This window comes from Notamacropus eugenii, chromosome 6, assembly GCF_028372415.1.
Source record: "Notamacropus eugenii isolate mMacEug1 chromosome 6, mMacEug1.pri_v2, whole genome shotgun sequence".
In the NCBI taxonomy this organism is placed as follows: Eukaryota; Metazoa; Chordata; class Mammalia; order Diprotodontia; family Macropodidae; genus Notamacropus; species Notamacropus eugenii.
The window spans coordinates 42,283,563-42,310,558 of record NC_092877.1 but is presented as its reverse complement, the minus strand read 5'-3'; the positions used below and the strand labels follow the sequence as shown (position 1 = coordinate 42,310,558).

Sequence of the window (26,996 nt, the reverse complement as noted above, 5' to 3'; positions counted from 1 at the left end):
AAGACAGGAGTGACCCTAGAACCCTATCAAGACACGCAGAATATAACCACTGGCCAGAGAATCCTGGGATTGTAAAAAATTGGAGACTGGTTTGTTTCCACATAAAATTGACATCTTTTAAACCATGTCCAACAGCTGGCTGTCCATTGCAGCCTAACCCAGTCTCCACAGTAACAGAATAAAAGCTCTAGAGGAACAGAAGATTTTTTGACTTCCTCTTTAGCCGGTTCTCAGGAATTTTTCCCTTGTGTCTCATTGAATCCCTTTCTTTTCAGGCAGCGTAAGTCCATTGCATCTTATTAAGACTTTTATGAAGGAGAAAACAAGATCTCCTCCTCATAATCATCTTCCTCATCTGCTCAGAAGCTCCAGGGTTTCTTCTGAACTGACCCTTCTCAACATTAAATGAATCACCCTTTCCTATTTTTCTTCTCCTCTCCTTCCGTCTATTGCTTTTCCCTGGATACTTCCTAGTCTCCCTTCTATCCTGTCAACAGATGTGCACACAGAACTCTAGTTAGGGATGATTAATATCAAGTTGAATCTTAGAACCACAGAATGTTAGAACAAGAAGGAACCTCTGTTTCATTCCTCCTCATTTATAGATAAAGAAACTGAGGCACAGTGAGGGAAATGACTTGCCTTAAGTCACACAGCTAGTTCCAACAAATCTGTGTCTGCTCTAATGCCCTCTCCACTAGACAACATTGCCTGAAAGTTTTGCAGAATATGATACTCATCTCATACTCCTGTTAGTACAACCCTGATTTTTTTCATTAACAGGCCTGATACATTCAGTTTGGGGTCTTCTGTGACTTTCAGATCTTTGCCTTCTATTTTAGTGCATAGGCAGGTTTTCCTTGAGCCCCTCTTTCTTTACCCCCTAAGGATATCATCTTACACGTCTGCTGATGATCTTCACCTTTTCTTTGGAAAGTTATTCCTCTGTCACAGATGTGGTCACTTCAGGTTCTGACCCCTGACTTCTGTCTATTGTGGGTCCAGCACTGGACAATTTAGTCAGTGTGTACAGTTCACTGCTGGAGATACCAACATCAGCACAGGCACTAGAAGTGGACGGACCTGTGGCTTAAATGCCCTAAGGGTGGGCATTTTGTCTGTGCCTCTCTGCAGGGCCAAGATCCATGTTTCAGAATGAATCAGGGTAGAAGATATCATGTTGTCAAACTCTTTCATCTTACCAATGAGGAGACTGAAATCCCAAGAGGTCTTGTGACTTCTTTTAGGTAACATAATAATGAATGGCAGTGCCAGAATTCAGAGCCAGACCTTCTGATTTCAGAACCTTTCCTCTTTCAACTTCACCGCATTGTCATTTAATCAATACCAAGACTTTCATGATGTTTGGATAGACCACATCCAAGACTTTATCTTTCTCCACAAGTAGATCCATAACTAAGGAAAGGCACCTGGGGCATTGCCTTGGATGCTCCCATGGAATGACTCTTCTCTCAGTGTTCTGGAGACCTCAAATCCGACACATCATGGTCTGATACATGCTGTACTCCTTTGGGGTTTGGTGGAAAGGTGAAAGACAAAATAGTAGTGAGGGTCACAGGGTGGAGGATTTTAGAGGGATAAATTGTCCCTTCTCTTCTTAAAGTTGCCTCTGGAAGATAGATATCAGGAAGGGATTCCTGTGTCTCAGGAGTACATAGTCAACTGAAGTAAGTGCTTTGTCATCAGAGTTCTGAAGATGGTAGGGAGGAATTAAAATACCTTCTTTCTGGGCAATGTCCTTGATCAAGAGAAGCAATAACCCCTTCTCAAAACAAGCCTAACACCAAAGAACCAAAGTTCCCAATGCCCCCTTTGTGCCCTCCTCACTACTCAGTATGTACAAGTGGAGTCAACAAACATTTATTAAGCACTTACTATGTGACAGGCATTGTGTTAAGTGCTGGGGATACAAATGTAAGAACAAAGAAAGTTCCTGCCCTCTAAGAGCTCATATGCTAATGGGGGAAGACAGCACATGAAAGAAAGCTGGAAAGTGGGTAGGTTGGGGAAGAGAGGTGTCCCCATGAGGAGCATGACAGAGAAACTTCAAAGTCAGGAGTATAGCCTAGAGAAGAATAAAGACATGATAGGCCTGAACATTCTCCTTAAAACAGAGGAACCAGCCAATCAGAGGAAAAGGTTACAAAGATGATGGACACTTCCAGTGTGAGAAGTGAACTTTCAAGGTGAAGTGGTTTCTGTTCTATGGTAGAAAAAGTCCATAGAGAAAGGAGTCCAGTCTGGAGAGGAATGAGGTCCATAAAAGCATACCTCTTCTCTAAATCAGCTCAACATCTGTTCCTAGAGGGTACAGACCTTGAAATGTTCTCTTGATGGGCAACTCTCAGTCTATAGGAAGACCTCAGCCTTGTGCAGAGCAAGGAAAGCCTTAGACTGATGGGTGGGTGTTCCACAGAGACAGATAGCCTTGCCAGAGGTCATTTTTAGACTGGCAGTATGGTTCATCTGTAGGCAGATTATTTTCCTTTGGTTTGGGCACACCTTTTCAGCAGCCACTCCAGAGAGGCTAGGCTGCTCATAGGCTGCCTAAAACGCTTAAAACACAAGCATAGGGATCAGGAGCAGGGATAAGCAATTACAGGTAGAGTTATAAAAGAGGGAGGGGCAATGATAGGGAGAGGACAAGTGAGGAGGAAGTGGATATAGCACACAGATGGCACAAAAAGCCGTTTTCTTTGTGCTCAGTAGGGTCCAGTAGTTTACCTCTGAATCTTATCAGTCTCGTGGTTCAGTCTGATTCTTGTGTCAGGGTAACCAGGTGATAAATACTGACTCTGCCTTTCACTGGCCATATAACCTTGGGTAAGTGACTTCACCTCTAAAACTTTTGGTTCAATACTCTATAAAATGAGAACCATGATACTTGTACTAGCTCCCATGTTGGAATGTTGTACCAAACAAAGTGAATCTTGTCAACAGATGCTAATTGAGTGCCTGCAATGCTGTGTTCAGAGCACCAAGCAATGCACTGAAGGAGATGCATCATTTTTATAAGCTGTGATCCCTGACCTCATGGGTCTTACAGTCTAGTAAAGAGATGAGACATGCATACAAAACTGTGATACAGAATCATAAAAAATAAGAGGACTGATAACAAATCATGCTGTCCATGACAGAAAGATGATGGATGGATTCAGGATATAGAATGAGACAGAGATGGGGAGAGAAAGGGAGGGAGGGAGGAAGGGAAAGAGAGAGATATCTTTGTATACAACCATTGAAGAAAATTGTTTTGCTTGACTGCATATTTGTTGCAAGGAATTTGTTTTTCTTTTCTTTCTTTTTTCAATGAAGTGAGGGATTTGGAGAAAAGAAAATAGATTTCTGTAATTTTCTCAAATATGTTGGGAGGTGCTACAGATGTGGAATGTTGCAGACACTCAGATGAGGCCATTGTATTGTTAGTTTTACTTATTCATTTTACTTTTATTATAAGAGACATCTGTAGAGACCAGGGGGAATCTGTACATGTTTGTAATATAAAAACAAAACACCAATAAAATGTGCTCTTTTTATTTAAAAAAAAAGTGCATTAGAAAGATACGAACAAAATCCTGTGAAATCTCTAGGAGAAAGTAACCATTACCAACTAGGGAAATCAGGGAATATTTCAAGAAGTAGCCTTTGAGTTGGACTTCAAGGGATAAGTAGGAAGTCCATAGCCACAGAGAAGGAGTAAGAATATTTCAGGCACAAAGAAGAGAGTAAACAATGATGGGGTTGGAGGAAAGGGAAAGGCACATTTTAGAGACAGTAATCCACTTTGACCAAAGCATAGAGTAAGTAGAAAATAAACTCTGCCTTAGATCGCATTTGGAGTATTGTGTTCCATTTAGGCAAACACAGTTTAAGAAGGATATAAGCTGGAGAGCAGCTAAGTGCTGCTGAGGATAGAGCACCAGACCTGGAGTCATGAAGACTCATCTTCCTGAGTTCACATCTGGCCTCAGATACTTTCTAGCTGTGTGACCCTGGGAAAGTCATTTAAGCCTGTTTGCCTCAGTTTCCTTATCTGTAAAATGAGCTGGAGAAGGAAATGGAAAACCACTCTGGTATTTTTGCCAAGAAAACCCCAAATGGGGTCACAAAATGTTGGACACAACTGAAAATAACTGAATAATACAATAAGCTGAAGGTTGTCCAGAAAAGGACAAGGATAATGAGGATTGGCTGAAGGAAATGGAATATTTGGCCTGAATAAGAGAAAACTCACGGGAACATGGTAGTTGTCTTCAAGTGTTTAAAGGGCTCATATGGAAGAAAAAGTAGACTTGTCCTATTTGGTCCAGGAGGGTAAACCAAGAGCAGTGAGTGGATGTTACAGAAGTGAATTCAGCATGTCAGGAAAACCTTTCTAATGACTAGAATTGAGCAGAAGTGGAATGGGTTTTCTTGAGAGCTGATGGCTTTTTCCCCTTCTTGGAATTTTAAGCCAAAGCTGAATAATCATTTGTCAGGTGTGTTATAAGGGATTCCTTTCATGTATGGGTTGCATTAAATGTCTGCTGAGGTCTCTTCCAATTCTAAGTGATCTGATTCTGTGTGATGTCAGTTGGAGAGTTCAGAGGAACTGCTATTAAAGAGGTAGATGAAAATTGGGAGGAACCAGGATTATAAGAGGTAGATTAAAACAGTGTATCAGCATTATGAGAGGAGGATGCCTCATTTGGTTGAATTTGGGCTCCCAGAGGGATTTATAATAATTCATATTTACAAAGGATTTTAAGGTTTACAAATATATTTTCTCATAAAAACCCTCTGAGGGAGGTGGAACAAATATTAGCATATCCATTTCATGGATAACAGAACTAAGGCTCATAGAGGGTAAGTTAGTTGTTTAGTGTCAGACAACTTAAGTGTCTGAACTAGAACTTGAACTTGAATTTGGATGTTAAAGTGTTAATCCACCCACATATGAAATTACTTATATAATATTATTTGTAACAGTCAAGTGTTAGGTAGATGCAAAGTATTTATCATCATCATTGTCATATCATAATTTGGTGATTGTTCAGTCCGAATTAAATTCCAATCTCTAATGACAAGATTGTCCCATCTTTTTATTTTGTTTTTTAATCTTATTTATTATATACTGTACTTGAGAAATAAAACAAACATTCCATAATATAGTAGAATAGAAAAAAAAGATGATTGCATATGAAACTGCAAATCTATTATATGCCACTTGCTATTCCTTTTAATATATAATAAAGTTATAATGTAACTCTTTTTTTCTCTTATTTCTTCCCTCTCTCCCTGCCTAGAGGTGGCTACATGAGACATAAATATGTGTATAATCAAATGTGCATATGTGTGTGTGTGTGTGTACTTTCTATGTACTTCTGTTTATCAGTTCTTTCTCTGGATGCTGATAGTGTCTTCTTTCATATGTAAGCAAATGATTACAGCTTTGCCTTCTCTTGCTCAAGACCATCCTTGAATCCTCCAAGCATCTTTAAAAGGAGCAGCATTATTTTATTTTAGAAAAAAAAAGCAGTCATGAAGACAAAACACCCACACTTTGTGATCTATTCACCATTTTCAAGATAATTCAATTCCTTATCCTGAGAATTGGGGAGGGGGAAAGCAAAGAGGATGGCTGGGGAATGGAACCAGAGGAGAAATCTGAGGAACTAGCTTCAGTTAGAAGAATGGGGAGAGAGTAAAGTGGGGACCCCTAACAACCCTGTGATCCTCTCTTAAAAGTGAGGAAATTAAGATGAAGAGAAGCTAAATTATTTGTTCAGGGTCAAGTTCAAGCAAGTTCAAACCCCAATCTAACTTCAAGTCCTGTGTTGTTTCTATTATATCACAGTGCTTCTAACACAGACTTTGGGGTTCCTAAGTGGCTAAATGCATGTATAGTCTCCTTTCTGGAAAATCAGAAGCTGTCTTAACTGAAACTGACCCTTTCAGGCCTAGGAAGAGCTTCCTCAAGGGTAAGACTATCTGGAAAGAGAAGATAAACACTTTCCTGGGTTAAGAAGTCAATTAATTCTTTCAGGAAGCTGTCCATGGTGCTGCCCCAGCCAGACAACCCACTCGCCCCCAACCCAGAGCCTACTTATCTGCTTTTCTGGCACTGATCCGCTTATAGATAAAGTCTCTACCTGTCTTGTCTTCTGGTACAACCCCAAGGTCTATTTGTGACCAGACTGTCTTCAGCCTGCTAGTGATCTCTCTGGGTCCTACTGTCTGTACCTTGTACCCAGTCTGGATATGCTTCCCCTTTCCACCCCAATTTATCTAATTATCCATGGCTGTGTTTGAGTCTCAGCTTCAGATAGGGCAGAAGGGTATGAGTTGTTCTGCCTTCCCCACATAAACCACCTCTGTTCCAGGTCTTTATCTTTGGCCAGAGATTCTACACATTCTACACATTGGGCCTGCTATAATTCCAGGTTTTCAGGAGGAAGAGTAGTCCTTATCATCCTGTCCTTACCCCATGGCCTCCTACCTTGTTTTGTTCACCCTGGATCCCTTGAATTGTGGGGCTTGGGGCTCCTCCCCCAGAGCTGTACAGGTCTGTTCACAGATGTACTCTCTGCTATTCCCTTCTTGAGAGGTTCTGGGAGCGGGGGGCCCTTTGTTTGTAGAAACAAAGCTGTTTGCAATTTTAAATATAATCATTTTATTATTTCCCCATCCAAAGAGTACTTGAGTTTTGAAAAAAAATCATTAGCATTCCAGATCTAATTAACTTTGCAAGACAAAACCTCAGCTCTTCTGTTTAGGGACCCATGCCCACGCTTTCTGCCAAGCCCATGGATGGAGATGGGCACTAGATTACCAAAAGCCTCAAAGCCCCTGACCAACACAACAACAGCAATAACAATAATAGCATTTATATAATGCTTTAAGGTTTACAAAATGCTTTAAATATATTATCCCATTTGATCCTTACAACAACCCTGTGAGATTGATGCTACTATTAGGTCCATTTTACACTGAGGAAATTAAGGTAGGGTCAAACAGTGTCTAAGGCAGGATTTGAACTCAGATATTCCTGACTCCAAGTCCATTACTTTCTCCACTGCCTCATATCACAGAGCCTCACCTTCCTGAGTACTTTCTTGTCATCAAGCTGCCATGTTGTCTCTGTCATTAGCTATCTCCTCTCCCTCCCTCCCTCCCTCCCTCTCTCCCTCTCTCTCTCCCTCCTTCCCTCCTTCCCTCCTTCCCTCCCTCCCTCCCTCTCTCTCTCTCTCTCTCTCTCTCTCTCTCTCTCTCTCTCTCTCTCTCTCTCTCTCTCTCTCTCTCTCTCTGTCTTTCACAGCAAGTAGGAGTAACTACACAGATGGGAGTATCCACTTTTGTGCTACTACTCTGTGTTGGATTACAATGCAGGTGGACATAATTGACACCAGGTTTCTGAGAAATCAGGATGTTTGGGATGTGTCTCCATGTACACACACCACACCTGTCCTAGCTTGCTGGCTACACATTCCCAAACTATAGAAAAAAGGGGGGGGCGTGGCTCTGAGAAATCCTTTTGAAATTATACCACAATCTCAAGTTCTGTGAGTAAAGGAGGCTGCTAATATTCACAGAGGCCATGAACTTTTCATATAGTCAGACCTCACTAATATTCACAAAGACAGTGAACTTTCCATGCAGCCTGTCCTAGAGGCCAGAGGAGAGCAGTCTTGCTATTCAAAGGCATAGAAAATATGATGGGAATGATGTTGACATCTGTGTAGTGACTGATATTCACTTTTCATTCTTTTAGAGTAGGAACTCCCATTAATTTGTTTTATATAATATTTTGATAAGTCCATTTCAATTTAAATGGATTCCTTCATAATCTTCAGTATCTTATGCATATAAAACAAGGCTTCACTGGAATGCCAAAGGGGTCCAAAACACAAAAAATTAAGAACCCTTAGTTTTGAAACATCTCTTCAGAGACCCCTTTTAGTTCTCCTGGGAGTTGGGGACTTCCCAATACAAAATAATGGACATACAAAGTTGATTCTTCTCCCACTAGGATTAGCCTTTGCCTCTCCAGGATCCTATTCTGCTTCCTCTCCCTTCCCAGCTTTACTTTCAGCTGTCTTTCAACTAATGTCCCCAAGGTTTAGTTGAAAAGAGCAAGAAGTGTTAACCTCTCCAGAGGAATTTATAATCTCTGATGGAGGAATTTTGGGGGATAGGGTCTGAATTTCAAGTGCTTAGGAGGCAATAAATTATTATTTGCATTGCAGGGGAAGGATAGGGGTCCTATCATTGTCCCTTGGATCACACCATATGAGTGACCATATACTCTTTCAAATTTCAAAGCTAGCCCTAGATATGTTCTGCAAGCAAGGATGTCTAAAAAGTCAGTCAACAAACAGGGGCTGTAGAAAGAGTATATGAGAAACCACATCAGCCAGACCGTGACTCTAAAGTCACAAAAGTCTCTGCCCAAGAATGAGAGAAAGATGTACATTAGAAACAGCCTTGCTTCAGCCACCTTCATGGCCACTGGACATGAATGACTCTGGAAAAGAGAGTAAGGTTGATCAGACTTTAAACAACTCTGCCTCACTTAAATCCAATTCACTTGCAAATCAAGACATCACCCTGTGGAGTCATAGGTCCTTTTCAAAAAGGAAGGATGAACAGCAGTAACAGCATTAGAAACACCTAAGTAAGACAAAAACAAAAATCAAGTGATAGGGAGCTGGAAAGGACTTTGGATCAGAAGTCAGAAAGGTTAGGTGCTTTAGATCCAGTCCAACAATTGACTAGCTCTGTGCACTTTGGCAAGTAATTTATGCCCTCTGGACCTCAGTTTCTTTAGCTATAAAATGGATTAGATGATTTCTAAAGTCCCATTTCTGATTTCTGTGAATCCTACTTTCTCATCCATGGAAATAGAGATGGAGACGGATAGAAGTGATTGTGACATTCTAATCATAAGCAGTCGCATGTGGTTATGTGGGGGCTGAGCCAAGGAAGTGTGTTCAGCAGACTGCTGTGTTGTGTGTTTGGGAAGGGAGGAAGGTTGAATGGGACAAAGCCCCACCCTGTGTGTAAATATGGGCAGGCTCTGCAAGCTGTCTGTACTAATTCCCCACAGGGCTGGAAGCCAGGGAGACACTGTGGGGATGAGTCACAGAAGCAGCAGCAGTTTACATGCAGAATCGATCCAATGAGAGGGGCCTCCATCAGAACCACTATTTATTGAACCCACAGTGCCAACACCAGAGCAGTCTGGAGCATTTAGAAGGCTCACAAGATCATAGCTCTAGAGGTAGATGGAATATTAGATGTCAATAAATCAACCCACTCATTTGACAGATTAGAAAACTAAAGAAGACCTGTGTTCAATTCCTACCTTAGAAACTTAATAGCTCTGTGGTCTTGGGAACATAGCTGACCTCTCTAGGAGTCAGTTTGTTCATCTGTAAATGAGGTTAGTCCCCATGACCTCTAAAGATTACTTCCCATCCTAAGTCTATAATGCTATGATCCTAAATGATTTGCCCAAGGTCCTACAAGTAGTAAGAGAAAGAGGCAGAATTTGAACCTCGATCTTCTGAGTCCAAATCCATCACTTTCTCTATTGTATCATTCAGAGGAACTTCACTGAGTTTGACTTTAAAGGCTGATGATGTTAAATATGCCTTCTTTCTTATTGTAACCTAATGCATTAATCATCCAAGTCTGTGCTTGACTTCTCATCACATTTCCTTTAGGGTAGCAGTTCTCAAAGTGTAGTTCCATGAACCCTTCCCAAGATTCTTTCTAGGGACTGGAAAAGTCAAAACCATTTTCATAATAATACTAAAATTTTACTTGTCTATTAAAATACTCTTCCATTTTCCAACTTTATATCTGTGTGTGACTGGATTTTCTTCATGTACTTCAACCAAGATAACATTGTAACAGATTGAATACAGAAACAGATAGGAGAATCCAACTCTTTTCTATTAGGCCAGACACTAAGGAGATTTGCCAAAATATACAAAATGATACCATTCTTCTTGCCAATTTTTTAATGAAAAATGTGGTTATTTTTCATTTAAAATGTTATTTATGTTAATATGTAATGAGTATTATTTTAAAATCAATTTGTTATGGCACAATAGTACTCCATTACATTCATATACCATAATTTATGAATGTAATGGAGTACTATTGTGCCATAAGAAATGATGAACAAGAAGACTTCAGAGAGGCCTGGAAGGACTTATATGACCTGATGCTGAGTGAAAGGAGCAGAACCAGGAGAACTTTATGCACAGCAACAACCACAGTGTGTGAGAGTTTTTTCTGGTAGACTTAGATTTTTGTAATAACACAAGAACTTCTTACCAAAACAAAAAACAAAAAAAATCCCAATGGAGGATCTCAAGGCAAAATGCCTGCCACACTCAGAGAGAGAAATATGGAAGTCACTCACATATTGTAGCAGATCATGTTTGTGTATGTGTATGTGTTTGTGTATCATGTTCTGATTTGTTATACGATTTCTTTCATTTATCTTAGTCTGACTACATAGCATGACTATAGTGAAAATATACTCAATAGGAAAGTATATGTAGAATCTATACAGAATTGTATGCAGTCGTGGGGAGGGAGGGGGGTAGTGGGGAGTAGGTGGGGAGGGATAAAATCGCAATTGTATGGCAGTGATTGTTAAACATTACAAAATAAAAAAAATAAATAAATAAAAAAATAAAATCAATTTGATATTTTAAACATCTATCAATTTTGCTTTCTCTCATGGTAAATATCAGCTGTTATTATAACTCACATTAACAAAAGGTCTTTGGGGTCCTCAATAATTTTTAAGAATATATAAGGGGCATATATATATAATATATATAATAATTAAATTAAATATATAATAATATATATTATTATAATATAACATAATATATAATATAATAATTACTAAAGTAAATATATAATATTAAGAATAATATAGGGGTCCTGAGACCAAAAAGTTCAAAACTGCTACTCTTAGAAATCATATATTTTCAGCTGAAATGAACCTTAGAAGTCTTGCATTCCAGCCCCATCATCCTATAGATGAGGAATCTAAGACCTAGAGAGAACAAGTGACTTGACCAAGGTCACACAGGCAGTATCAGAGAAGAACTTTGAACCCAGGCCTTCTGATTCCAGAGTGCTTTGGCACACTGTTTTTCAAATGGACTCAAGATTTCTCATCCACTCTATCCACATAGCCCACAGAAAGAACCAGTTGATCTGAGTTTCAAGAGATACTCCCCTCACTATCTTTGAGGAACACACAGGTAAGACTCGCTCTCCATGGTTCCAGTACCAAGGATAAAATGCACAGGGAACAATGCAAGTCACATAGAAGGGTAATAAAGTGTGGAACCTGACACCATTTTGAGTGTATGTATCCATGACCTGCTCAGTTCAGCTGAGTCACAAGGGAGCATGACAGATGTTATTCCTAATCATAGTAGCACATCCTAATGAGTGGTGACATCATAAAATGTCAGTAGCTTTTGTTAAAGAACTGAGGCTTCAGGAACATGGGTTGAGCCAAACCATGAGTGGCTCTATACAGATAGGTGGTACAGTCAATAGAGCTCTGGGCCTGGTGTCAGGAAGACCCTTTAAGTTCAAATCTATATGTTTTGCATGACTTCCCATGTCTAATGGGTATCATAGTGCTTGCCTTCTCAACAAGTAGAGAAAGAATTAGAATGAGGGAGGGAAGGAATTTGGAACTCAAAATTTTTCAAAAATGAATTTTAAAGCTAAAATCAGACACTAAATGAGCAGTGACCCTGGGCAAGTCAGTTAACTTCTGTTTTACCTCACTTTCCTCAACTGTAAAATGGGGATAATAATGGCCCTTCCTTCAAGGGTTGTTGTAAAGATAAAATGAGATATTTGTAAAGCACTTAGTACATGCCTGGCACATAGTAAATGCTTAATAAATACTTGTTTTCTTCTTTCCATGATTTACTTCCTTGTGTAATATAGAGTTGTAGTCTGGAATTACTGACTCAATCACCAATTCTTCCTGATTGTCTTACACATACCCTTGGATCTTGGCACTTGTAGGCAACCCATGTTTGACTCTGGAGATACCTGAGTTGAAAAGCAAACAGCTGGATGAGGAAAGCAGCAGGGAGATACAGCTGCTCACAGCTGTTAGTTACATCCATAAATTCCTCCACTACTTCAATAGCATGGAAACATTCCTTTAATGTTGATGATTGCTGTTTAATGTGGTAGGAGATCCAGGCCCTGAATGTTTGTGATAGAGCATGTCAAATATGGAATGTGAAAAGAGTAGAGCACGGATGGAGGGTGAACATTGTGGTCAAGGATTAAGCCAATACTGAGATTTCATGCCAAATCCAACATTCCTTCCACTGCAACATAACGCCTTCCTAGAGAACAGTTTTGTGAGTCAGAGAATAAAAGATAAAAAATAGAGTGTAAATAAACATAGACATGTTCGAATGTGTAGTCCTGGAAATTGATGAAGATGTCTATTGTGTATCCCTGGAAGTTTATGAAGCTGTCCAATTTGTATTCCTGGAAGTTTGTAGGGAAAATATAGGTATGGGTCCCCAGAGGGTTGGTTTTACTCTTAGAGTAAACCTTGATTTAGGAAACCAGAGAAAGAGCAGGGATTAGAGTGGCTCAAAAAGGCCATCACCAGCTGACTGCTGGACATTTTAAATTAGATACCCCATAGGCATCTCAGACTCAAATGTCCAAAACAGAAATAAGTCTTTATCCTAAAATCCTTTCCTCTTTTTAAACTTCCCTATTACTGTGAAGGGCATAACCACCCTTCCAGTGACCCAGGCTTATAACATTGGTAACATCTTCAATTTGTCTCTCCTTTACTCCACAATAGATCCCTGCCCAGGCTCCACTTAATGGCTATATTTTGAGCCCTCCTGGCTCAGAATGAATGTGAGTAGTAACTGTTTCTCTTTTGACCAGAAACTCTGAGAGTCTTTCCCTCCCCTTTTGATTTTTTTTTTTTTTGGTTCAATTAAAGTGGCAATCCCTTGACACTTCTTTTTTTTTTAATTTTAAATTATTTTATTTGTTTTCAGTTTTCTAAAATCACTTCCATACATCTTACATTTTTTACCCCTCCCTTCCCCTCCCTCCCTGCTCCCTCCCTGAGACAGCATACAATCTTATATAGGTTCTACACATACATTCTTATTAAACACATTTTCACCTTAGTCATGTTGCATAGAAGAATTAAAATGAATAGGAGAAACCATAAAACAAAATGTAACACAAGAGAAAGTGGTCTTCTTCATTCTGTGATCCAATTCCATAGTTCTTTCTCTGGATGTGGAAAGCATTTTGTCTCAAGAGTCCATTGGGAATTTTTTGGGTCCTTGCATTGCTGTGAAGGACTAAGTCTACCAGAAAAATTCCTCACACACTGTGATTGTTACTGTGTACAAAGTTCTCCTGGTTCTGCTCCTTTCACTCAGCATCAGTTCATATAAGTCCTTCCAGGCTTCTCTGAAGTCTTCCTGTTCATCATTTCTTATAGCACCATTACATTCATATACCACAACTTGTTCAGCCATTCCCCAATTGATGGACATCTCCTTGATTTCCAGTTTTTGACTACCACAAAGAGAGCTGCTATAAATATTTTTGTACATGTGGGACCCTTTCCCATTTTTATGATCTCTTTGTAATACAGTCCTAGAAGCAATATTGCTGGAACAAAGGATATGCACATTTTTGTAGTCCTTTGGGCATAGTTCCAAATTGCTCTTCAGAATGGTTGGATTAGCTCACAGCTCCACCAACAATGAATTAATGTTCCATTTGTCCCACAACATTTATCATCTTTCTGTTTTGTCACATTAGCCAATCTGATAGGTGTGATGTGGTACCTCAGAGTTGTTTTGATTTGCATCTCTCTAATCAATAGTGATTTAGAGCATTTTTTCATATGACTATAGGTAGCTTTAATTTCTTCCTTGAAAACTGCCTGTTCATATCCTTTAACCATTTATCAACTGGGGAATGACTTGTATTCTTGTACATTTGACTCAGTTCTCCATATATTTTAGAAATGGGGCCTTTATCACAGACACTAGTTGCAAAAATTCTTTCCCAGTTTTCTGCTTCCCTCCCAATCTTAATTGCCCTTGACTACTTCTTAAAGAGGCCTCCTATTCACTGAAAAAGCTTTACCTCTTTCAGAGTAAGAACCTGGAGAAGCCTTAGCCTAAAAGGGTCAGGGTCTATGATCATATCCTGAGCCATCTCCTGTCATTCTGATAAATATCTTGCCACTAGACCCATGTGGCTCTGGAGGGGAAAGTGAGATTGGTGACCTTGCCCGGTCCTCCCTCACTCAAATCAGAGTCAACTAGAAGTCATGTCATCATTTCCCTGATGTCATAGTTCTCTTCAAAAACAAAGAACAAACACATTTACTCCATATATCCAATTAGCTGCAAAATCATATAATTACATCCAATTAGCTGTAAAATCATATAATTATATCCAATTAACTGTAAAATCATATAATTCTTTCTCTAAAACATCTTTTACATACCTTCCCTACTTTCCACTCCCAAAGCTACCATCCTACTTTCATATCTTTATTGTTTCCCTCCTGGATTATTCCAGTGACCTTCTAATTGCTCTCCCTGTCTCAAGTCTCTCTTCCCTCTGATTCAACCTCTACTCCCTTGTCAACATTATTCTCCTAAACTGTCAGTCTAACCGTGTCTCTCCCTTACTCAGTAAACTCTTCTACCTCTCTATCACCTCTGTACTCAAATATAAGATCCTCTGAAATGTACAGCCCTCCATAACCTGGACCCCTCCCACCTTTCCAATCTTATTACATTCTCCTCCCCTCCATGAAGTCTACAATCCAACTATACTGACCTAATTACTATTCCTTGAATATGACATACCTTTGAACTTGTTTTTCAGCATGCTTGGAATGTTCTCCCTCCCAGCATTCAACTCTTAAAATTCTTGGCTCCCTTTAAAACACAAATCAAGCACTTCCTCCCCCATAATGACTTTCTTGGTCTCCTCCCCTTGCCCCTAGACGTCCCTCTAAGGTTACCTTCCATCTGCTCTGTGTAGTCTAATTTATATATTTTGTCTCCTCCATTTTTATACAAGCTCCTTGAGGACAAGGATAGATTTTTGTTTTTCTTTTTCCATCTTCCCTAGTGCCTAGAACATAGAAAGTACTTAATGAATGCTCATTGAGTAACTGACTGCAATGAGAGTAAAGAGGGAAAAAATAACCTAATAATTAAGGAAATGCAAATTAAAACAACTCTGAAGTTCCACCTGCTTTCCAGAATGGTTAGACCAGTTCATAGGTCTATCAACAGTACATTATTATACCTACTTTCTCACAGCCTCTCCAGCATTTGTCATTTTCCTCTGTGGTCAGTTTTGTCAATCTAGAACTTCAGAGTTGGGAGTAGGGTTACATTTCTCTAATTATTAGTGATTTAGATGTAATGGAGGAAACAACATATATAAATTGGATCATTTTTTCTCTTCAATCTCATTTCAACCAATCAGTCAATAAGCATTTGTTAAGTACTTTCTGCTCAAAAAACTATGAAACTATATATATCCTTTGACCCAATGACACCACTACTAGATCTATACTCCAAAAGAGATCCAAGAAAGAAGAAAAGTAACCCCTATGGACAAATATATTTATAGCAGTTCCCATAGTGGCAAAGAGTTGGAAACTAAGGAGATGCCTATTAATTGGGAAATGGCTGGACGAGTTATGGTATATGATGTGACAGAATATTGTGTTATAAAAATAATGAAAAGGACAGTTTCATAGAAACCTAGGAAGACTTGTATGAACTGATGTAGAGTGAGGTGAACAGAACTGGAAAGGAAATTCATACAATAACAATAACATTAAGACAAGAAACTTTGAAAAACTTGGAAACTCTGATCAACACAGTGACTAACCATAAATCCAGAGGCTTGAGGATTAAACATGCTGGCTATCCACTCATAGAGATGTGATAGATTCAGAACACAGAGAATTTTTTTATATGGCCAATGCAGGAATTTGCTTTGCTTAATTATACGTATTTGTAACGAAGATTTTGTTTTTCTTGTTTTCTTATGGGAAGGAAGAAAGAGGAAGGAAAAGAAGGCAGATCTTTGAAAATGAAATTTAATTTTAAAAAAGAAATGAAAATTAAAATGAGGTTGAGAACCTGAATTACTGGAAGAATGGTAGTTCCCTCAACAGAAGTAGAAGGAGTGGTAGGTTTTGGGGAAAAAGATAGAGCTTGGTTTTGAACCAACAAGCACTTATGAGATATAGAGTTGGAAGTCTATAATCACTTGGAGAAAACTTTCAAAATGAATGAAAAATGATTATTATCCAAATAGTAATATGTAGTTAGATGGACCACCCATAGAGTTTTCTAACAGTATGTTTATTTTGAAGAGACACTGTATTAAATAAAAGGATGAGAGCAAGCTGGATTGCCTTTGAGAAAGTGCCCAGTGATTTAATGACCCCAAGTTTATCCCTGAAGCAAAGGCCCAGTTTTTTAAACACCAACATCCTTCATGTGATGCTATATAGCCATAAGTCATAGAGTGGGGGGAAGGGAATAAGCATTTATATAGTGCTTACTTTGTGTCAGGCACTGTACTAAGTACTTTTACAAATATTATCTCATTTGATCCTCACAACAATCCTGCAAGGGAAATGCTGTCATGATCCCCATTTTACAGCTGAAGAAATTGAGACAAAGAGAAGTTGAGCGATTTGCCCAGGGCCACACACCTGGGAAGTGTCTGAGGCCAAATGTGAACTCAGTTCTTCTGGACTCCTGACCCAGCACTCTATCCAGTGTGTACCAGATACCTCATTCTCGAAAATCTCTAATGCCTTAAAGCTATGAGGTAATCAAGAGATAATGGAGGGATTGATATGTGGTGGGTATAACTATGATGCTATATATTACCAAGAAAGTACAGCATCCCATAAGAATTTGACATATGATTAAAGAGAATAGGAAATCTAGTCAGAAAATGAAAGTGGGCCAGCCATGTAGGGAAAGTGAGGAACAGTGTGTGTGTTCTTCTGATACCAATGTAATATCAGAAAATCTGGAGAAAGGACCCAACACACTGTGTGGACCCCTGATGAAGGAATGATAGAAGGACATAGACAAGGGTCCCACAAGATAAGAGAGAATTAGTTGTGTTTTGATTGGCATCATTGAAAAACTTATCCAAATTCAAGAGACCACAGATCCATCAAAGTCACTTGGTCCACTCATCTACCTGACACACATCCTGCTCTTACCAACTACTCACATTTTTCCTCAAGTCATCCCAATCACAGCTCTCATGGTTAATGACTTCCTAGAGAAGAGGAGACAACTCAGGGTTGTTTTCATTCTTCCTTGCAAACAGCTGAGATAGCATACAAATGGAATTGACTCCATTCCTAAGGAGCCCTGGAACACAGAGTAATAATCTCTGTCCTTGTAGCACTATCCACGACTAAACCAAAAAGACAAAGGGCTCCTTCCTTTCCCTCAGATAATCAGACCTTTGGCCTGCCTGGAACCTGATCTGGAACCCTGTATTCACCCCACATCCTTTGGTATATATAATGTGTTCACCTTGACTTCTAACTACATGCTAAATCCTCACCCATACCTACTAACTGTAGGTTAAGTAGGAAGAATTCATTGCTCAAACCCCCCTAGAATCACAAATGGTAATGAGATCTCCTGTGGTACTTAGTGGATAGAGAGTAGTATGGACCAAAGGAGAGAATTTGGCAACCAGCACACAAGGCTAAAAACTCAGAATTCGTGGAAGTCTTCCATCAGTTCTGTAACACTAAATCACAACTTTGAGAAGCAGAGAGACATTTCTTGAGGAGGAATAGTGTAGGATCTCACAGCAGAGTTTGAAAGAAGAATCCTGCCCCCTACAATGCCATCATTTAGGCATGATGTTGGGGTTGAGGTGGGGAGGATAGGATAAGGTGAGTAAGTAATATCAACAGCTTCCATCAAAAGACTCAAACTTGGAGATTGAATCAGATAAGTGGTCAACTCCCTAGCATTTCCCTTAGTTTGCTTCACAACCTTATTTGAATTTCCAGACACAAATCTCTGCTACAATTGCTTTTTCCACTAGGTTTCAGCACTCTATGAACACCCTGCCAACAAATCAGCCTAATGGGATTGGGTTTTGAGGGGGAGGTTGACTAATATTTGACCTTCTCCCAGTGTGAACCCTGTCTCTTCTCTCCTGACTAAATATTGCCTTAACCTTAATATTGGCCTTGCCTAATCACCTGCTTCTGTTGGCGTTGGAGAGTGGCATGACAGTGGGCCTCAGCTATGATCATGAGTCTTGGACAAGGTACCAGGCCTCTTTTCCTGAATAGCATTATGTTTTTTCTATGTTTAGTATCTCAGTGGAGTCACTTTAGCCAGTCTCACGCTCAGTAGTGCTAGTGGACTTTTGGTGATGCCTGTGATTACCCCCAGTGGCATAATTACTGATCTCAGCTTACGTATGCTTCCCTTTGCCTGCATCTTCACTTACTTAAACTGGAGCAGCAACGTTGACATGACACCCAGAGAGTTGTGCCTCTGAATTCGTTCAGCTTCGGCTGCTAACTGGCAGGTAGGAGGTCAGTACTCCTCACCTCTCACAGTGAGATAAATGCTTGGTCTCAGAGGCTCTAAGCTAAGCTCCTAAATCTGGAGGCAAAGGTAGAATCCTTATGATCCTTACCCACTTTTAACCTGTCTCATTCCCAATATTAAACATCACTAGGATGAGAGATAAGGGAGAATTGGGGGCAGAGAGGGTGTATAACAGAGGAGGGAGGGTTGACAGCCACTCCAGACCAAAGACATCAAGGCTTGTGAATAGGTAGTGAGCTGGCCAGGTCCATAGAGTGAATGATTTGAAAAAGAGATAAAAATAAAACACAATAAAATTCTATTTCTCTGTCTAACACCCACCATCACATCCTATAAAGTCATCTAACACCACCTCCCAAGAGAGCATCTCACTCTACACCTTGCATGCTGTAGGCACTCATTAAATGTTTGTTGATCTGATTTGGTCAGTACTCAGTTTATTCTATCAGGCTCATGAGAGCAAAATATGTCTCTACTTCTGTGTTTCTACACAGCTCAACAAACCAACAGTATTACTGATCACAGCCAATAAATTATAGGCAATGTCATTAATATGGCACCTTTCACAGGCAAAGATGACATTCATTAACAGAGCACATGTTCTTGGGGGTTCTGCTCATGGAAATTTTCCTCTCCCTCATTTCTCATATCCCATCAACTGCCAGGCTTTGTTGATTCTATTTCCGTGCTTTTCATCCATCCCTTTCTCTCTGTAGCTACACGTCACCACTCACCTAGATTATTGCAATAGCTTTATTCATCTCCCAGTCTCCAGCCTTTCCCCTCTCTGATTCATTCTCTGAATAACTGCTAAAGTGATATTCCTATAGCATGAGCCTATAATGCTCAAGAAGTTGCAATGCATCCCTCTTGCCTCCAGAATAAAATAAACACTTCCCAACATAACATTTAAAGTCTCAGCCTATCTTTCCAGTCTAATTGTATATTCTTTCAAACACTCTATGGTAGAGCCAGACTGGCTTAACATGCTGTACCCTAGTCATAATATTCAACTCTCTCCTATCTCTATAGTCTTTGCATAGTCTGTCCTTCATGTCTGGGACTGGCTCCTTCCTCCTCCTCTTCCTCCTCACTCCTTGCCCCTTAGAATCCCTAGCTTCCTTCCTTCAAAGTCCCACTCAAGTAACATCTCCAGGAACCCTGTTCTGTTCTCACCAATTGCTAGCACCTTTCCCCCAGAATCTTACTTATAAATATTTTGTAATTAAGTTTTAATATAGATGCTGTTTCCCCTGAATAAAATGTATTCCAGGGCAGGGACTTGAGGTTTTTCCTTTGTATCTTCAGTACCTGGCACATAGTAAGCCCTTAAATTGCATATTGAATAATAATTGAATAAAATTGAAAAATTTTGAGAAAAATTTGAAAAAATTGAATATTGAATAAATGAGTTACACTTAATCCATACTTTCACCCAGGTCTTTCTGCCTTAAATTGGTCTTTTGGAAACAATTGGTGAGGGGCTCTGGGCCCTCTTCAGAGCCATAGGACTGGACAGATGTACCAGGCTGTGTGAGAATCTAACCTGTGACCTCAATCCCACTAGCACCAGGGTCAAGTCCTCTGAGCTAAGCTGCTGTGCTCAGATGTGCTAACCAACAAGAAAAGGCCTGATTTCTTGCTTCCCGCACGGCGGAGCCAGTAAAGTCCCAGCTGTGCTGGTTAACTACAGGAAGACTCGCCTGCTGAAGCCTCAAACTACTGAATGAGAAGCACAGGCAGAAATGGCTGGTGACTCAGTGACTGTGGGTCTCTCAGGAACATAGTGTAATGGAAAGAGCACTAGATTTAGTTAGTCGATAAACATTTATTAAATGCCTACTGTGTTTCAAGCATTTCATATTGTCTTTTTAAATAAAATACCTAGAAATACAAAAGAAATCAGTTATATTGAAATGAAGTTACTAATTTTTTTTTCAAAGTTCTCAGACCCTTGACCTAGTAGAATGTTGTGAACAGGAAACAGCAAGTTAGATCAATTTGACTTAACCATAGAGTATGTGTAGTAAACCTAGAAAGGTAGCCTGAAGGGTATGGATGATCCCCTTTTTTTCCTTCTATATGCCCAGCACCTAGCACAGTGCCTGGTATATAGTAGGTGCTTAATAACTGTTTATTGAATAAATTGATTAAAAAATAAATGCTTATTGAATTAGAAGTTCCCATCAGACAAGAGTGATGTTAGCCAAATAACCATTCAAGAGCCCAAGGTCACTTCCATACTATGAATAAGCATCAGAGTAAGACCTAAGTGAAGATGAAGGGTTGGCAACCCTTTTCCAATGGACTTTTAAACAGTGCAGACTGAGGCTTGTTTTCTCTGGGATGTAGCTGTCAGAGTTCTGAATGAGACAACTAACTGTCCCAGAAGACCTGGTCACAGAACATTTTGTTGCGGTTTAAAGATTTTCTCCCCAGTCCTTCTGTGGGCCATTAAATCACAGAGAGATCCAGAGGAGAGAAGGGAAGAGAAAGGAATACACATTTATTAAGTGCCTACTGTGTGTGCAGTGCTTTATAAGTATCTCATTGATCCTTAACAAATATGACCTCATTTGACAGGAAAAGGAAGGCTTTTTGGTCTGGAACCACTATCTCTTGCATTCCAGACAATTTGAACAAAGGAAAACAATTTCCTTCTCCGTGGACAAATATTTCTCCCAGTAACTGTGGTCTTTGTCTCACGTAGACAGTCACTGATCTATGCCAAGGGAACCCATAGCCCAGTAGGCACTGCTCACATGAAGAATATGAGAGTAGAAAACATGTGCCTAAAAAGTTAAAAGATGGTTTTAATGTAGAGATTGTCCATATGGTCTCTTTCTTTGGTAGCCATACCTTATATGCCTCTCTGGATGTGTGGACACCTGGTCCTTATTTTTCTAATGACAGTCCCCATAGGGCCTCAATCTTTAAAAGCTATTTCAGGTAGCAATTAATAAAAAAATATTTATTAAGCACCTATGACCCAGGCATTGTGCTAATTGCTAGAGGTACAAAAAGAGGCAAAATACCATCTCTGTCCTCAAGGAACAGTGAAGGAAGGTCCCATGTGTCAAGGGCAACTCTACAGGGGGGTGTGCCTCACTTCCCAAACCCCTCTGTTTGCTGGGAGTCTGGATGCTGACATAGCCATGGATCTGTTCTTGAGCCTTGGGACAAGAAACCCTGGAACCCCAGGGACAGGTGTAGGTGGGAATAGAGAAGCTACACAGGCTGTGTGGGGTCAGGCCTTTAAAAACTGGGTTTGGGGAGGTTGTTTTTTGTTTCCTTAAGAAATGAAAAAGAATAAGACTGAATAAACATGACTACATTAACTCGCTGAAAAACCTCCTGCCATTTTAACTCTGTTCCTGGAGAAATAAAAGAAAAATAATTTGTCCACCCACACTCAGATCTTTCTGACGAAGGTAGGTGAATATTGCTTTGCTAATCGAGTGTGGCGGCTGGATGTGAAGCCACGCTGACGGATACAGGATTGAAAGGAAAACAGCTTTTTTTTTAAAGAGAGTTGGGGGGAGTAGCTGCTACTGGGTCCCAGCAGACCTGGGAGTCACTAAGTCTGACTGTGTGCCTGGATTCTGCAGGTCTCCCCCAACCCACAGCAATGGAGGCTGTGGATGAGAGTGAGGGGCACCCAGACCAGCAGGGGGAAACAGCATCCCCGCCACAGTCCTCGGAGAGAGAAACACAGCCTGCCCAGTGTCCCTGGGGCCAGCCTCTGACTGGGGGAGGAAGCATGTGCTTGTTCGCCGTCTCCCAATTCTTGGTAAGGATGTGGGATGTGCCAGACTGTGGTGGGAGGAAGGGGGGAGGGGAGAAAGGAAGCTGAGGGGCATCCCCATCTCCACCCCCCACCTCCACCCAGGACCCATCAGAGATGAGCCTTGGAGGAACCCAGAGACTGCTATCTCACCTGCAAAGATTTCAGCCCAGTGGAATCCCTAGGGCTAGGGTGAGAAGGAGCCAGGAGACCTAACTTCCAGGGCCCCCATGCCACTGCTGATCATAACCAGGGTCCTGTCTGGAGGAGCTTTGTCTCAGTGGGATCTCCTCTGTAAGGTCTTCTTTGTGAGAGCAGCTTTGTGATTTCTGTAGGGGGCTCTTGTGTGGCTTCTTCTGGGAAGACATCCCCTAAATGGGATTCCCCTGTAGGCCTTTCTTTCTGTGGGGAACCTTATCTTGGCAGCTATCTCTAGGGGAGTCATCTCTTTGAGGTTGGGAGACCTTTCCCATACAGTTGGGCTCTTACCTTCACTTTGGTGAATCACATCTGCGCTACTTCTGCAGAGGAGGAGATTTCAGGGGTTTTTCATGGAGTAGGCTAAGGGAGAGAAAGTTTGGGAATGTGTTCTTTAGAGTAACAGCCTAAAGAAACACAGAGGGGTAAAAGTACCAGGACCTCTGAGGGATGAACCACGGGAGTGCCCTGCAGCCCCCACCGCAGGCTCTGCCTTGTGGGTTCAAGGCTTTGAGCTAACCTTGACCCCCTCTCTTTTCCCTTGTCCAGCTGGCCTTAGGAGTGCTCTGGCTCAGCGGGTATGGCTCTGTCGCTCTGCAGGGGATCATGGATATGGGCTCCTCCTTGCTCACACCGTTGGGACATCTATTCATCGTTCCAGAGGTAAGTGGGCTCTGAAAGGACCAGGTGGGTTGGGAGAAGGACAAGAAGGGCTCTGATCCCATTCCTTCTGTACTCCCACTCCTTCCCCCTTGTAAGCCTTCATTAATTCCAGCATTCTATACTGGGCTTCTGAAATCTCTCATTTTGATCTCTCTCCCTGTTTGGGAATACTCCAGAGAACAAGGAATTAGATTTCCCAATCATCCAGAACTTTCCCTCCCGTGAGCTATCCTATCTTTGGCAGCCCAAGTCTTGAGATATATATACATATATATCCAAGAGCCATAGGGTACTCTCCCGTTCCATCCCCTCAAGGACTCTGAGATTTCAGCTCTTCCTACCCTGGACATAGATAATCCCCTTGTTTTTCCTAGCTCAGATAAACTAAGTTGGGATTTTCAAAAGCAAGTTTATCAAAAAACTGATAAAAAATGAAAACAACACAAAAAACATTTGACATAGTATGGATCATATATATGTCTCACCCTAAGGAAACTCCAGTCTGACTACTGACAGGCAAAGCTAACACAGTTTACAGTCCCCCACCCTACCCCACATTTCAGCCTTCTCCCTGAAACTTTTACCCATCTATAAAGTCACTTTTTAGTTTTTTGTTCTTGATGAGCATCTGAGCCTAGCCTCTTCGCATGGCTATGTCCTTGATGACAAGTGACATCAGTTCTTTCCCAGAGCTAGAAACAGACAGGCTTCTCCTCCTGTCTAAAGAAATTTCTCTTCTGTTGAACTTAGCTCCTGTCCACTGTCTGAGGACCATTAACAGAGCAAAATAAATCATCGGCTTTCACCCAATGACTATCACACTTTTCCTGGATCCATTTACGTCACCCATCCTCACTTTGCTGGGCTCTTCCTAATGACTTGACCCTCAGGTGTGTGCCTCCCACCAAATCACTCCCATGCACACACACACACACACACACACACACACACACACAAAATGACCTTCTAGCATTCTGTGGTACAATATTTATAATCTCAAAAATATTCAAAGACATGGTTCCCAGTAATGAAAAGTCTTGGCAGCTCACACCAATCACCTAGAGGTGATTCAGTCCCATTTGGATGCCTGACAGAAGGTATCATTCATATCTATAGATCTCAGATGTCTTGCTCAATAAGGTGAGCCAAGCTTCTCTGGTACCTAAGGTCTCAGTTTCTTCTCCATGCTCCCTTCACCACTACCCTCCTCCACCCCCACCCCCCCCCCTTAGTCCTATCCCTGTTGACCTTATCACTTGGTGATATTCCCTAGGTCTGCCTAAAGATGGGAAGCATGGAAACATCTGGATTTCTGGTGGCCTTCCTGACTTTCAGCCTAGTCCTTGCTATGATCTTGGTAAGCTGCCTCCTGACCTTCCCTTCAATCTGGGACCCTTGCCCCCTTCTCCTCTCATCTCTTTGCCTAGTCACTTTGACCTCTCCACCCCACCTCCAGCTAAACTCCACTCCCCACTCCAGCTCCTCTAGCTTCTGGACCCTGTGGGCTTTGATATCTGATCTGCCCCAATTCTTGTCTGTCTGAGTGTTAGGTTGGGGTGGAGAACACTAGAGCATGGTTGAGTCTGGGATAGGGAACTGCATTCCCCTAGAGTTGTAAAAGGTAGAAAGGGGAATATAAGGTGCTTCCCAAACACATTAGTATCTGTGACAGGATAGGTGATGCAGTAGATAGGGTGCTGGACTTGGAGTCAGGATGACTTGAACTCAAATCCTTCCTCAAACAGTAGCTGTGTTACCCTGGGCAAGTCTACCTCTTACTCTCAGCCTCAGTTTTCCAATCTGTAAAATAGGGGTTGTGAAGCTCAAATAAGAGTATATATAAAGTGCTTTGCCAACCTTAAAGCTCTGTATAAATACAAGTTGCTATTATTATTAACCGTAACCCTAGACAGTGACTCTAGGCACAAACACTTGATCCTACAGTTATCTATCTCCAGCTTTCTGTCTCCTTTCTGAGGGAAGGGGAAATGGGAGGAAGTAGGTAGGCCTCAGGTAGGAAACAAGAGGAGGGGATTAGCTTAGAAAAGGGAAAAGTTCAGGACCAAAAAGGAGATACAAGAAATTGGAAAGTGCAGAAGGTGGGAGGTGGGAAGCAGCAGAAACAGTAGATATGGAGTTCCCTCTGGGCATAGGCTGTTGTAGACCACTTACTACCTAACATGGCTAAAATCAGAACGTTCCTATATGAGACAGGATCATAGGACATGACCAGATTAGACACATAAGCTCCAGAGGTAGCCATTGTAGGCACATGCTCCAGCATGATGCCCTATGTGTTAATTAATGACTTTGTGTTGTTAGTGGCCCTCCAGCAGGCTATCACTATGTGTCTTCCTCTGTCCCCCAGGTTTGGCATCTCCTGGGAACATCCCCAGAGCTTCCCTCGAAGCAGTCTGAGGACAGGCGCCAGTCTGTGAGCCGCCAACCATCTTTCACCTACTCTGAGTGGATGGAGGAAAAAACTGAGGATGACTTCTTGGATCTGGACCCTGTCCCTGAGACACCGGTGTTCGACTGCACAATGGACATCAAACCAGAGGCTGACCCCACCTCCTTGACAGTCAAATCCATGGGCCTACAAGAGAGGTGGAGGAGGGGCCCCTGGGCTCAGAGGCTCAAAGTATCGGGAAGTTTTCCCACTCCATGCTAAAGCCAAGGGATAGATATTTCTGGTAGCCTATATCCCAGGACAAAAGCATGGGAAAGATGTGTCAGTGTTTCAGAGAATGGCCAGTATAGACCTCACCATAGGTATGATCCAGTAGACATAATTCAGTGATAGAGAGGCAGCACTGGGAAAAACTCAGAACAGGGAATGAAGAGTTCTGGGTTCTGATCCTAGATCTTCCTCCAAGTCCCTGCTACCTGGAGAAAGTCCATTCCCCTTTATGTTCCTTGGTTTCCTCATCTGTAAAAAGACAAGATTGGATGAGATGACCTGCAATAGACCTTCCCGCAGGGTCATTCTTGGATTCTGGACATAGTCACTCTGGGGCACTCAGGCTGTAGAAAACACTATCCATACTACCACTAACCCTTCTCAAAGGTTTCCTGGAATGAAACCACTTCCTAATGCGGTTCTAAGTGGCTACCTTCCTTCTCTATGCCTGGTAGTTGGTTCTGCAGTCACCAAAGTACAGGCAAACCAGGAGTCAGCCTGGGTGCTGATAGAAAGAAGAATGGAAAGCAAGGGTCATCCCATGTAGGACCAGAGGTGCAGACCTTGCTCCTCTTCTACAGGGCCCTCCAACCTCATATAAAAGGCCTCCTTCCAGGCAGACTAAGGACCCAGACCTAAGCCTTAGGGACTAATATCAGGGTCAGAATTTGGGCTCTTCAAGAGAATAGGACCACAACTTTTTAAAAAGAGGTGTTACATTATCTTACAATATTCCATGAGAAATTGGAGTCCCCATATCTGAACCTGAACCATAGTCCTTCGTCTTAAAACCCTCATCTTCCATCCTCATCCCTGAGTGTCCATCCTTTATTCCTTAGCCTTCACCCTCCATCCTTGGACTGGGTTCGAATCTTTTAGCCTTGGGCCCCATCTTTCATCTCTGGGCCCTCATCCCTCATCATGAGGCCCCAGTCCTCCAGCCCTGGACCATTGCCATTCATCT

The 26,996-nt window shown here is 41.3% G+C and overlaps 1 protein-coding gene across 2 annotated transcripts in view; it reads left to right on the top strand.

The window, feature by feature from the left end:
- PTPN5 (protein tyrosine phosphatase non-receptor type 5) overlaps positions 1 to 26,996 on the top strand; it is a 112,149-nt gene that overhangs the window by 59,776 nt on the left and 25,377 nt on the right. For both annotated transcript variants that reach the window (XM_072619669.1, XM_072619668.1), the window contains 4 exons: positions 22,316 to 22,497; positions 23,239 to 23,352; positions 24,626 to 24,709; positions 25,721 to 25,959. In XM_072619669.1, coding sequence (XP_072475770.1) covers positions 22,316 to 22,497; positions 23,239 to 23,352; positions 24,626 to 24,709; positions 25,721 to 25,959 — 619 coding nt within the window. The remainder of the gene's footprint in view (positions 1 to 22,315; positions 22,498 to 23,238; positions 23,353 to 24,625; positions 24,710 to 25,720; positions 25,960 to 26,996) is intronic.